The sequence below is a fragment of the Magnolia sinica genome, chromosome 3, assembly GCF_029962835.1.
Source record: "Magnolia sinica isolate HGM2019 chromosome 3, MsV1, whole genome shotgun sequence".
Lineage (NCBI taxonomy): Eukaryota > Viridiplantae > Streptophyta > Magnoliopsida > Magnoliales > Magnoliaceae > Magnolia > Magnolia sinica.
In genome coordinates this window covers 115,014,772-115,029,426 of record NC_080575.1, presented here as the reverse complement: position 1 = coordinate 115,029,426, position 14,655 = coordinate 115,014,772, and the positions used below count along the sequence as shown (strand labels likewise).

General features: G+C 38.6%; 1 protein-coding gene across 1 annotated transcript; it reads left to right on the top strand.

The window, feature by feature from the left end:
* Positions 1-14,370, top strand: LOC131240849 (uncharacterized). The gene is made up of 3 exons (XM_058239349.1): positions 1-111; positions 6,121-6,401; positions 13,854-14,370. Exons 2-3 carry the CDS (start codon positions 6,219-6,221, stop codon positions 14,118-14,120), a joined length of 450 nt encoding a protein of 149 aa, XP_058095332.1. The 5' UTR covers positions 1-111; positions 6,121-6,218; the 3' UTR covers positions 14,121-14,370.
* Positions 14,371-14,655: the final 285 nt, after the last annotated feature.

The window sequence follows — 14,655 nt, the reverse complement described above, 5'->3', positions numbered from 1 at the left end:
CTCTCTCTCTCTCTCTCTCTCTCTCTCTCTCTAATCATCGTCTCCGGCCAAATCGTCGGATTTTTGCAAGGATCGACTCCTAATCGAGCGCCATTGTCGCCTTATAAACAGGTCCGCCTCTCTCCCTTCTTTCCGATCTAAGAAACACCCGGGCTCAGGCTCGAGCTCGGACAGAGCTTGGTACGGCCTTAACTCGGTCTGTGACACCCCTACTGGCAAAGGAGCCGGGTGGAAAGCATGTCCAAGATAGCAAGTAGAGACTAGGGGTGGCAGTGAGCTGGGTCGGACTAGGGCCAACCTCTAACTGACCCTAGCCAGCTCTTTATGGAAAAAAAAAGATTCAAGTGATAGGGTTAATTTCAACTAGTCCAATCGATTTTTTTTAATTTTTTTTTCGGGTATCCTTTATCTACCATAGGTTCCATTGTATAAAATGTTTGAATTGTTGAAACTAGGGCGGAGGGTCAACATGAACTCAATCTGAGGACCCAAGCCGCAACCTGACCTGACCCTAATTCCAACCCGAGGTGTCCAGCCTGAATCATTGTTCGGAGTATCCCCAATATTATTGAAATATCCCTATTATTATCCGTATCTCCAGCTGGGCGATACCAATGACACTGGCAATGATATTGATAACGCTGGTAGTCTTGAAATTCTAGGTACTGGCAATTTATCTCTTAGTATCGTCAATGTATTGATATCGCCAATGTATTGCCAATATTTTCAACTGTGTAAATTCTAGGTGCCCCTTGTATTGCCAAGATTTTTTACTGTGTAAAGTCCAGGTGTCACTTGTATCGCCAATGTATTGATGATATTTTGATAATATCGACAGCAATATATCGATATTGCCAAAGATCTGTTTATTAAAAAAAAAAAAAAAATCATTTCAATTTTTTTAATGGCCACATGGTTGTAACAAGCATTCAAATTGTCGACGATAATATCGATCATATTGTTATATCATCGTTAATCACAACATCACAATATCGAGACTATAGTTTTTCGTTTCCATTTCAATTGTTGATGATTTCTCAATGAAATATCGTGTGTTGTCGATATTCTGAAATATCAATGGGTGTTTGGATGGAAGGTTGGATGGATGGTTAGATGGATAGATGGATAGATGGGATGGTTGGACTGGTTTCTTATAACAACACACGCTTTTAGGCCTCCATTAAATGGAAACTTATTATCTATGCATTCTTTTTGTAAATTTTTAATTCCTTAGTATGCAAATATGTGTTTTTTAGCATCTCTTGAAGTTTCACTGAAAAATTCCACCTTTTCCCCAATATTTCCCCGCATTTCTAATTATCAACGATATTGATATTATTTTTGTATCCCCAGCCAGCAAAACTTGTAGCAATACCGATAATTCAAATTCTAGCCTGAATTCGTCCAACCCAACTCAAATTGACCCAAATACATGTGATTATTCCCAACCTAATTGCTTAACTTAAAACCAATCAGCTTTCCAACCCTAACTTAACTCAAGGACCCTTACAACCATGCCCAAACTCAGGTTGGTTCAATCCAGCTAAACCCAAACCCCAGTTGCATCCCCACTGGTCCAACTAAGCAGTTTTCCAATCCAACTGTTAGACCGCCTGACAGGGTCAGGTTCATGCAAACCATTCCAATCCAACATGCTTGCATTAAAACATTGTTAGCAAAACGACATGTGAAAAAAGTGCATGTTTAATTCACTACAATTCTAATGAAAACTGTCAAAATTTCTGTCAAAGATGTAGTTATGCCAAAAAATGTGAAGTGAAAAGTTCAGGTTCAGTGCGGGTTTAGCTCAAAAAAATGGATTGAAGAAAATGGCTATACATTCTCATGTGTACATGTATTTTGTTCAGAATAAAAAACTTCATTCAAATTAAGTTATTTCAATGACTAGCAATGCATATATAACAACTTACTATCAAGGTGTTCCGTAATGGTAATGGTGGCCGTAACGGCCACCACCATTACCTTTACGATACAGGGCATAACAGCTGTTACAGCCCCGTAACGACCATTACGGTCTCTCTTTTTTATTTTATTTTTTTATTGAAAAACCTACCAAAAAACCTGTATCTGCCCCGTAATTTTGATTAAAAAGTATGAAAAACTTATATATATCCCGTAATAGACCATCACAGGGCTATTATGGCCTTTATAGGAGACGTAACATGCCGTTAATGGCAATTACGGGTCTTTTTTTTTTATAACGGCTGTTACGGCCATTACAACCCCGTAACATGTAACAGTTGCCACCGTTACCTTTACGTAATGGCCTTTACGACACACCATGCTTACTATACAACAAAGAGAGTAACAAAAGAGGCTATACTAAGGTGATGGCTCATCACCCATTTTCAAATTGTGGTGTTTCATCCACTTGTACACACAATAGTCATTTGATTCCCACGTTTGGGATGGTTCTTATGATCAATTTATAGTGTGATTTTTGGTGTGTTCTTTGGGCACATGGGTCCCATAATTTAGATGGAATGGATTGATCTATATTTTGTGTATGTCAAATGATACACCACAACTTAAAAAAGTAGAGATGAACCATCACTTTATACACGACAACTTGTGCGTGGCCCAACTGAGTTTTGCATCTTCTCTTCGTCGGGGTGAGTTACACCTGATAACAGATTTGGTGACAGATAGACAACATGTTGGCCAAACACAACTCATCTCCGTTGTTCCCTATGATGTGGTCCATTTGAGTTGTGGATCTAGCTTATTCATTTTAATGTTATAATGAAAAATAACTTGTAATGTGAGTTACATAGCGTATATCATGTTTATATAGTATATAACGTATGTAAAATCATCATGTGGCATAGGCTACACGCGACTTAAGCTATTTTTATTAGCTACATAGTGTTAAGGCTAAGCTATGCTACATAGTGAAAACTATTTATAACCAATGTTCAAAATATCGGTATTGCACCATGTATCGCACCCTTGGGATGCAGATACGTATCAGTTATCACACGGGATATGTCGTTTGTATTGCATAATTTATCGCACTTTTTTTGGGAAACATGGGAAACATTGAAAAATTTGTTGAATTTTTTAATGAAACTTCAAGGATTATTAAAAAAAATATCTTAATACACACTTTTAAATTATAAAATCCTAAAAAAGAAGTGCACATGATAGGTTTCCTTTGTAAAGGATCCTTAAGTTATGTGCTGGCTAACTAAACTAATGCAATTATATTCATATTGAATACATAACATTAATAAATATATTAAACATGTATGAAAACATAATTAATTCATTCAAAAGTTTTTTTTTTTTTTTTTAAAGTATAAATTGTAAACATACCCATCAATGATGTGACCGACTGATTTTTGGGGCATGATGGACGTTTAATCATCAATGTTTCATGTCGTGCGGCCCACTTGATCTTAAGATCTACCTGATTTTTGGTCTCATGCCCTAATATGCTCTGAAAAAATAGAAGGACACAGTGGATTTCTCATAAACATCAATATGAGCCCCACCATGAACCCCATATGATCATCCGTCTCTAACAAGGTCCTAGCGGGATACAGATTGGCAGTAGCTATTAGATCCAAATCTAAGGGCCATAATATATACATTTTATCCACAAATAGTTTTAGACCATAATACAAAATATGAGGCGGATTGAAATCTCATGTGGACCACATATGCAGCTTTCCCAAATCCAAAGACAAATATGCGATCTGCTTCCTCACATCTAGGGTTCCAGAGCGTGGATACATAGTTAGAGATGGACGGTTTGTCAGGAGTTTGTGGGGCCCACTGTGATGTATGTGTTTTATCCACGCCGTCCATTCATTTTAACAGATGAATTTAGATCATGAGCTAAGAAAGTAGGGATATCTAAGGCTCAAGTGGACCACACCATAGGAAGAAGTGAGGATTGAACTTATGAACGCATTGGATGGAAAATAAACATCACGGTGGGCTCTAAGAAAGTTTCAACGGTAGGCATCATTGTCATCGTGGCTTCCTGTGAGGTGGTCCACTTGAGCCTTAGATCCGACTCTTTTTTGGGCTCATGCCCTAAAATAACCTATCAAAATGGATAGACGGTGTGGATGAAACACACACACCATGGCGACCCTACAGAGCCCCTATAAAACTGTCTATCTCCGGCGACCAATCTACTTGCACGATAAAAAGGACGCGGATTAGCTACTGACAGGTTGAGTGCCGAGACTGTTTACTAAAGTGAGGTCACTAAGTTTTGTGGGCCCCACCATGATGTATGTGTTGTATCCACACCGATCATCCATTTGGAGAGATCATTTTAGGGCACGAGAAAAAGAATGAGGCAGATCCAGAGCAGTAGTGAACCCCACCATAGAAAACAGTGGTGAGAGTGATGCCCATCGTTGAAACCTTCCTAAGGTCCACCATGATGTTTATTTGAGATCCAACCTTTTCATAAGTTAACACAGGCATGAAATAAGGGAAAAAACAAATATCATCTTAATCGAAAACTTTTGTAGCCCTTAGAAGTCTTTAATGGTAGGCGTCACTCTACCCACTGTTTTCTGTGGTGGGGTCCACTGGAGGTTTTTATCTTAATAGTTCTTTGTATCATGCCTTAAAATGATCTCTCTAAATGTATGGACGGTGTGGATACAACAAATAAATCATGGTGGGGCCCACATAACTTGGTGCGTCACTTCAGTAGCCAGTCTCGCTACTCAAAACCTGTCATAGCTAATCTGCGTCCGTAAAAAGGGGATGCGGTTTGGCTAGTTACGCTGCCACCAACTAGGTGGCTAGTGCTCGGTGCTATGTGGACCCCACCATGATGTATATGTTTTATCCATGCTGTCCATCCATTTTAAAAGATAATTTTCATGCTTGATTCGAAAAATTAGGTAGATCTAAATCTCAGGTTGACCACACCATAGGAAAACAGTATTGATTGAATGTCCACCATTAAAAACCTTCTAGGGCCCACTGTAATAATTATTTGACATCTAACCTGTTGATTAGGTCATATAGACTTGGATGAAGGGAAAATATATATATCGGCTTGACCAAAACTTTTATGGGCCCAGGAAGTTTTTAATGGTGAGTGTTCAATCAACACTGTGCGGTCCACTTGAGATTTGGGTCGACCTAATTTTTGGGCTAATACCAGAAAATGATCTGGAAGAATGGGTGTACGACATGGATGAAACACATACATCATGGTGGGGCCCATAGAGCACCGACCACCAATTTGTTAACGTAAAAAGGCATCGAAGCCTTTTCATTTTTTAACCAGAGAGGATTTCTTCCTGCCTGCCTGGAACCCTAAAACCGAAAATATCTCTCCCTAGAATACACTCCAAAATCAAAGGTAATGGAAGATTTTTTCACACTTACCTATGAATGGCTCACCACTTGGCCTACCAAATGCAACTTCTGATTAGGCAATCACTTCTACAGGTACCGAAATACACTCTCTTGAATTTTTTTTCTCCTTCTTTTTCATATATTTTTTAATTTTCTGGGGTTGTCCCGATTTTATTTTTTTTTTTCTGATTTTTCAACATTCACGGCCCTTTAATCGTGAAGAAAACGTTAAAATTCCCTATATAAATGGTAGAAGTGATAATATCCGTCGATATCGTACGATATCTCACGATATTTTGCAAAATATCGCACGATACACAGAATTCTTCGAATTTTTTGTATTTCTTAAGGGGTTTTGTATCGCTCGCCATCGATGCCGATAATATCGGCCGATAGTATATATTACGCATTGAATTTTATTATGATGTCACGGGTTGACCTGGCTGGGCCGGCTTCTGGACCAGTTTGGACAGGACTGTTGACAAAAATGGGCGGGCCTCTGGTCCTGGTTTTAAAACATTTGACTGGAAGCCATGCCCAGCTCAGCCCATGGCCTAAGGGATTGGACTGTGCCAAAGAAGTCGGGTCTAGCATACCATGTCCACCCCTATTAGTTATCGGGCCTAAAAAGGCAGTCATGAATTTAACCGTCATGCCTCTAGGCTCAGCCCAAACTCGGCCCATAACTTCATGTACTTAGTCTGGCCATACCATTCCAATTCCCAACCCAGCCCCCAATCTGACCAAAGCCCGTTTCTTATTTAGGTTTTCTCTAAGAGCCGATTAGCAAAAGCTTGTATTCTTGCTCATTTCTTGGTGGAGTTGAGCAGATCTGTTAGAGGGAGGGGGATAAGGGAAAGAAAATGCCTCTGTACGACTGCATGCTTTTGTTGAAGCCCCATGTAGATAAGGTGGCCCTTATTGATTTGGTTGCTCGTGTCGGAAAGCATGTCTATCGAAGGAACGGTGTTCTCACAGATGTCAAATCTTTTGGAAAGATTTACTTGGGTTATGGTATCAAGAAGCTTGATGGTAGATACTATCAGGTCTGTCATCTCTCTTTCTTTATATCTTTCTCTTCCTCAATGTTTTTCAATGCGTACATTATATGACAAATTTTGTGTCTCTTTGCTTGGTTTTGTTTGAGTTGTTTTCTTTCAATTGTAGATTATATTGTGGAATTTGATGAAGTAATGATTTTTGGAGCTGTTTGTTTTAATTGTTCTCTTGTTGCCATAATCTGATCAGCTGAATTGTTTTTGTGATCTTCTGAATTTGGAATTGGGATGTTGCTTTAAGTTAGTCAATGTGATTTTATGTTTGGAAGCATAGGCTCAGCTTATAGTGGAGCCTTTGATTTTGTCAAACATGTCCTACAGGCCTGTTCGAATTCATGAAAAGGAAAGGAAAGGAAACATCATATCCCATAGAGACTAACTTTCCGCTGTTTGTGAAACCTTTCTTTATGGCAAATGTTGTTTTCTACTTCCTCATTTTGTGAGAAAATCAACAAATATGTTTTCCCACCTTCCCCCTTTAGAAAGCCATTTTCCCATGATGAAAGGAAAATGGGCTTATCACAAGTAAAACCAACATGTGCCACCATCCATCTTCATTCCCCAACGTGTTTCACATGGGCTAATGCTCCACATGTGCAAATATGCAACATTAGTCACGGTCCATCTTCGCTTGCACCCCACGTGCCACTCTTCATCTTCACTTTCACCTCACATTTGTAAAGTGTCCCACATTTGCCAATGTGCACACCATTTAGCTTCAAGCACCCATAGGCGTCAAATATGCCGATTTATCACTTGTGCAACATGTGCCACCATCTAGCTTCATGTGCTTCACATATTCCATGTGCCACTGTCCACCTTCAAGTGACCCCACATGTGCGACAATGTGCTAATCTGGCACATGCCAGTAACTGCTAGAGAAGTTTTTCCAAGAAAATTTTGTTTTGCCAAACAACAAATTTGGAAGCATGTCCCAAAATTTCTATAAAACTTCTGTTGAAAACCAGAATGGGGGAAGTAATGTTTCATTTCCTACAGTTTCCTGGAAATAGGTTTCCCAAGAAACACTATTTCCTTTCCCATGCTTTCAATTAATCCAAAGTCCAAACAAGCCCCAAATGTAGAGTGGTCAAAATCTAAATTATTGTTTCCCTTTATCAATCAGTGTTAGAAGAGATTTATGTAGTGATCAAGGAGACTTGAATTATCATTAACCGAAGGCAGGAAAGAGAGCTCAATTTTTTTTCCTTTCTTTTTTATTACTGCATTAACAAACATGATCCATGCATTTATAGACTTGGGCGGTCATATATAAGATTACACATAAATGATAAACATATGCATTCATGATTTTACACATCATGCTTCGAACCCAACCACCTTATGTATGAGATGTCCATGCACACTTGCATGGGGACACTTCATGCATGTCAGTATTGCATTTGAACACCCCACAATACCAGCTCTATCACATATTTTAACGTCCTATCATAACTTGATAAACTCTGAAGTAGGGAGTACTTCCATAAATATGCTGGCGAGCTGCTCATCTGTAGATGTCTGCACAAGGTCAATATCTCCACTTACACCTATTCTTGTATGTAGTGATGGTGCACTTCGATGTGGTCGTCCCTGCAGTGAAAAGTGGAATTGTTGCTTAGTGAAGCTTATCCTAATTACATAGTGGATCTTCATTGGGTAGTTTGCATCTTTGAAAACTTCTCTGAACAGCTGCACTAATCCTTATGCTGCCGCCATTGTTGTTTGCTCGATAATTTGCCTCTATCAACAACAATCCTGCTGTTGATTGTTTCTTTCTGCACTGAGGAACTTGATCACTTTCCTACATGTACATTTGCATGAGGTTACACCTCTGCTTCAAATGGTAAATGGGATTATTATAAAAAAAATTTTAAAAAAATAAAAGAAAAAAAGAAAAAAAGAAAAACACTTTGCCCTGGTGTTGGATAACTTTTTAAAATGGTTGGCAACAGATTGTGCATCACCCGGAGAACATTGAAGCTTGAAGAATTTGTGCTAATTGAAGCGTGATGCCATGGAATGAAGAAATAATTGATGTACGAATGCCTCTAGGTCTTGCACATAAAGCAAGTGCCCGGTAAATGGTGTTGGCAATGATGGAGATGATCAAGGAGGGCAAGAATTGTATTAGCCACACTTGTCCAACAAAAGGCAATAACCACTTTCCTTACCATTACTTTGTAGTCAAAAGAAAAGATTCGAATGTTACCATCCTACATATGAGAAAGATGGAAATTACTTTTATGACATTTGGAAAGAAGTGGCTCAAGTTAAAATTTAAAATTGCTACTGCATGAACTACAGGGGGGGGGGGGGGGGGGGGGGTGGTTTCCTTTGAGCAATCTTGTCTGCCACAAGGATGAAAGCCCTCTCTAGGTGAGCTGAAAGTTACAGGAAAGAAGAAAATGGAATGTGTTGTTGGGAGCAAGGCCAAAGCCAACCAATCAGACTAAAAACAAAATCAGAAGACACGAGGCAGAGACTAACAAACTATAACAAAGCTTCAAGTTTGTTCCCTTAAAAAATCCTCTCTCTTCCTTGTATGTTGCTAGCATTCTAAAAGAATGAGGTCCCCTCTTTATATAGGTAAGCAAGGGAGGGTTTAATTATTGCTTGGAAAATCACAACCTACCAGGTTGTCTGCCCAAATTAATAAAGATAGTCAATGGTAGCTCAAGCGGTGGCTCAGCTGTATAAGACAAGACCTCCAGACCATATTTGCATCCTGGTACATGTGGTGAGACTTCGTAGGGAATCCACCAACGGTTGTGGCTTTCAGAAGATGTTACACAAAGTGATGAGCATCCTCACACTAGAGAAGATAAATACATTATGCTTAGATTGCCAAGTATAAATGATCTAGTCCGGTGGTCATACTGGCCAGGGGCCTCGTGAGTAGTTTCCTCATAATCAAGTCAGTCAAGTGAATAGACAGCTTTAGACTAGGTTTCCACAACAAGTGAGGGTTGTTAGTGAAGGTTGTCGATTCCGAAGACAGCAATCCGAGCAGGCACGGCTGCATGGACTCTTAATGGAAGTAGTGGGAGCTTGACTGTCTTGAATGATCTTTTTTTGAAAGGTGGCCGTCTTGACTCTTGAATCATCAAACCCCCCATGTCACATAATGTGCCTCAAACGAGAGTTTATAATAGGTGGCCTTGGGCACAAGCTCAACTTCTTCAATTGGCCCACCACCCTGGATGGGCTGCCAGTTTAGCTAAGGATGGGATTTGCTATTAGTTTCGTTGTGGAACTAGGCATGGAACGTCAACGCTTCAACTCAACATTCCAAAGAAAAGCCCCTCGCTAAACAACTCACTTCATCAAATTCACCCATTGAGATAGTGGGTAAGCCAAAGCAGTGGCGATGACAGCTGAAAAGCACGATTGACCGGAACTAGAGTCTTACTGTGGGATTTAGCAGTTCTATGCTGAATATGAAGTTGAGCACTTCTGTTCAAAAAAACAAAGGAAGTTGAGTGTTCCCTCTGCTTTGCCAAGAGTCTCTTGGAAATCAAAGGGTCTTTTTTACATCTTGATTCATATTCACATTGGATTTGTGCTATGTAAGAGACTATTCGATAGCACTTGTAATCAACCTATGTAATAGACTAGTAGGTAGCACTCAATTGTAATCAACCTATGTAATAGTCTATTACATTGCGCCGATGGGAGTTTTGTGCTCTCATTGCCGGTCCCCAGCCTGGATAAAGGAGGGTTGCGTCAGGTTGGCGGCCAGCGTCAGACTTATGCCATAACTCTCATAATGAATTCGGACAATATGATATCGTAACAGGATTCATGTAGCCGACGCAATTAAATGGGATAAGGCTGATGACGACGACAATTCGATTTGTGCAATTTTTGTTTGATAGACTTGGTTTCTGCAAATTTGTGAAGCTGTGGGATGGGTGATGTACATTTTTTGGATCATGTCCACTAACAGCTGCTGAATTTTTGAGTAGTTGATAGCTTTGGTGGATTGATTTGGTCTATCTAGGCCTCCGTCACGACATTATGTATATCTTCTCAGTTATAGAAGGACATTAGCATAGAATATAGTGTTTGCTGGTTTTTTTTTTTTAAAGGAAAATTCATTCTACAATACCTACATTAAGTGCCTTTTCTTTTCTCTATGAGTCTGATTTGTCACTGTTTGGTTAGGAATTGATGAGTTGCATTTTTTTTTTTCAGCATGCTCATTGGTGTTAAAATTTTCTGGAATTCGGAATGATATGTTTTGCAGAATTAATAGATCACACCACAGCTACTTTTAGGAAGCAAATTTTAGAAAATGGTAGATGGAATGTTGTTGTCATACAGCATTGCCAAAGCTTTCCATCTTAGGAAATTCTCACTGTATCTAACTACTAAATTCAGGGCTTATTGTAATTTCTTTTGCAACTCCTGGAGGCTCTACCGCATCAAAAAAGAAGAATGTGTGTTAAAGAACGTTTAACCTTCAATTGCAGACTTCATATATGTTCCATCTCTGTTGAACAGAACTTTTAAAGTGCTGCTGAGTTTTCAAAATAGACTTTTGGATGGGACTATATTTGAATATTTAAAAGAAAAAGAAAAGGAAAAGGAAAAATGCAGACCTCACTGCTGATGAGATATCATTACTGAAAAAGGTTGGTGTGATTGGTTATCTTAGAAGTTGAGATGAGCATGGGAGGTTATAAACAAGAAGGTGCATTAAATTCTTTTAGTATGATATTAGGAGTTGGATTCCTCTCCAGACAGACATGGGATTTTTATTTTTATTTTTTATTTTTCCAGCTGGTTAATTGTAAGTTTCAATTCAGTCATATTTTGAGTTGGACAGATGCTCTCAAGGGAACGTGTTGTTTACTTCTAACCATATGACTAGATTCAGTCGCTTGATAAATACAAAGTTTGAAGAATGTCCAGGTTACCCCATAATAAGAAGGAAAGAAATTTAGATGAGTTTATATGGAAATAAGGAGTTGCAACAGAAGTATACAACTGGAATTGATTTTTGAAGGACGGGCTTTTGTGTGAAACTCTTTCTTTGCTTTTAAGATTGCTTTTCCTCTTATTAGTTCAGCAAATCAGTAAACCATGCTGAGCAACACAAGAAAAATCCATCTGATTTTCTGGTAAGGTTCAAACATGATTATAAATGCATCTTGGAAAGTTATGTCTAAGATGAGGGAACGACTTGCTTGGAGATGAGAGTGTACTCGAGTAGCAGATTGTGACTATTTTCCACCCGCTGTATTAACTTGGTTTTGTAAATCCAAATTGCTCGGTATCATATCTGCTAACGTTACAAATGGGCTTTATTTCTAGAAAAGTACACCATGTGAACAACTTGTCTCGTTCGAGATCATGGTTTGCAAGTTGGTTTTCTCAAATTGTTTACCACTGATTCAGTGTCATATGGCCCCATAGGTCTCCTGATCTGGCTATATCACGCTGATACGGGCTGATATGGCCATATCTTTGATGGACAATACTGGCACATATTGGGCAATACATACCAGTATTGGACGATATTTCAAACCTTGTTTGAGATACCCATTCATAGAAAAAGAAATCTGAATATTGTTTTTATGTGAGTCATACTTTTAATTTTTGGCATGTGAATGATGTTTGGTCAACATGTATCAGTGGGCTCCCTTCTATTCCCTGCAGCGAACTACTTGAGATTCCTTTTCCACTTTTGGTCTGGTAGTGGTACATTTGTGCGCCTTCATGCTTGATGGTTTGCCTGGCAACTGCCCCTCCATAACCCTGCTTTCACTTGCTTACCTTTTTGGGGCATGAACGCAATAGTGGGCTGGAGGTTGATGTTGGGTGGGACCGTTCTGGCACGTGGTGTTAATGCAGATCCCTGCCATGACCGCTTCCAAGAGCTCGGGTAAAAGGGGAAGGTCAATGGCTTGCAGGCCAATTGTAAAACTTCTGCCAATCATCCATTTAAAAGCCAACCCCAAATTGCTGGGAACTTAAGACGGTGATGATGATGATGATGCTCCAAATATGTTTCTATTTTCTATGTTAGCAGGATGCGATTTTTATCATGGTGTATGTTACAGTGGTGCTTGGGCACTTTATTTTAGAGGAATTCTAATTGCACACAAAATTCCATAGGGGCACATGGCAGGCATGTAAAATCTGCAAACTCATCCAGCAAACTCCACCATGGATGGGTGATTTCCCAAAATTCACACCGCCCAGGCTTTAATAACTGCTCAAGTTGAGGGAAAACAGAGTTAAAAGAAAATCTGGCCAGCTGTCCACATTCACACAGGCTATTTTGGATCAGGCCAGGTGAACGTCTGGAGTTACATCAGTGTTCCCAAGGCAACTTGTATTACAGTTTGGGTCTCTTTATTTATCTGCAATCAGCATCCCTCTATGTCATAATATATTATAGAATGTTACGTGTGTGGAGTATGGGCACGCTGCTATCTGGATTGCAAAGTCCAAAACCAACATGCCTGTACCCAAGTTACAAAGGTGAACATAGTGTTGTCAAATTCCTATGATTTATGATTTACAATATACGATTTGAGTCAGATCTTAAGCAAAACAATTTGAATCCCACCTTGAATCCCTTTTTATATGATTCACAATTCTATGATTTGAATCCTGTGATTTACAATTCAAATTATACTTGTTCTCTTCTATTTTAAGCTTCAGTTGGCTTTCATTTCATGTTTTTAAATTTTGGTGGGGGCTTTAAGAATCATTTAGAAAAAGTAAATTATTTTATTTGTTCTTTATAAGAGATTAAATGATATATATTCTCTTCAACATTCAATCATGGAGCTTTTCTTATGGTTTCTTACTTCTTAACTGGTCAAAACACCAAATTGATGTATAACTTTTCCAGAATGTTTTTTATGGATGGTTTTGATCATGTTGAGCTATATGTATTGTGGAATGATGTTTAGAAATCAAAATATCTTTTTTCGTCATTCTGCAATATCAAATGCTGCTTTTCCAATGTGATTCTACATTCAAGAAAGGTAACAAGAACTTAAATTATCAAGGATCCTTCTATGTTTTTTTAAAAGAAATTTCTTGAAAGACAAAAAAGAAAAAGAAAAATGAATATAAAGGAAAGATAAGAATCCTTTAACACTATAATGATGTGGTTTTGCTTGGTGCATATTGATAGTAAAAGGATGATTGTGGAGTTTCAAATTTTTTTTTCTGATTTACTCATATGTTTCATTTATTTATTTATTTATTCAATTTTAAAGAAAATTATATTTAAAAAAAATCTTGTGATTTGATACAATTCAACCCCTATTACGATTTGCAATTCGATAACGATTTTGACAACATTGGGTGAATATATATTCTGTAGGTGTTACGTTTCTAGCCACAAGTGGAAACATTTATTTTTTCCTGAACTTCCGAGTCCTTGATCAATGCATCTATACGTTGTGACATGTGCAGGGTCTACTTATGCAGATGACGATGATGGTTACGCCCAACTTCAACAAGGAGCTGCATTATCTGAACAAGGAAGACCGGTTATTGCGTTGGCTTCTGGTTAAACACCGGGGCACAAAATATGGGCTGGAATTTGTTACCAATGACGATTGGAAGGGCGATCTAAGTAAGCTATCCAGGAGCAGCTTGTATGATACAGAAGAGGACGAGGAGGATGACGATGACGATGACTATGATGAAGAGTACGAGGCAGAAGATACCAAAAAGTAAGGTGACCACCTGATGGGTTCAAATTTCATTTTGTTTGCTGTTCATCCCTCTCTTCTGCATGATAGAAATGTTCTAGCTAGTTAGGATTGGAAAAATAACAGTGATACAGCGAGTCTTGAAATTTAGATGAGCCAATGACATGTAAAACTGGAGTTGTCTTCTTTGTGCTTCTGGGTTTTGATTAAACCATGTTAGTTATTGCTATGATTGTGAGATGTTGAAATGAAAGCTTGAAACCTTGACTGGCCCACTTTCATTAGTGTTTGATTGTCTTGATCTAACCATAAACAAGCTTTCTTCCCTTTGGTAACCACAGGTGTGTTTAGTTTTGGTATCTAATGCAGTTAGGCCTTGATCTTTTGAAGGTGTGTGATGTAATGTTGTGCTTGAGATTGCTGGATGAATATTTTAAAAATTAGAAATGATTTTTTATTTTTTTTTTGAAAGATGACAATATTGTATTAAACCCAAAAAAGATACAGCAGGAGAGTCTGCCGAGGGAAGAAAAAGAAAAGAAAAGGAAAGGGAGAAAGAC

Excerpts from the sequence above, each read along its gene's own strand:
- LOC131240849 (XM_058239349.1), top strand. The coding sequence starts at position 6,219 with ATGCCTCTGTACGACTGCATGCTTTTGTTGAAGCCCCATGTAGATAAG. Across the intron at positions 6,402-13,853 it reads TTGATGGTAGATACTATCAG|GGTCTACTTATGCAGATGAC; the intron begins GTCTGTCATCTC and ends TGACATGTGCAG.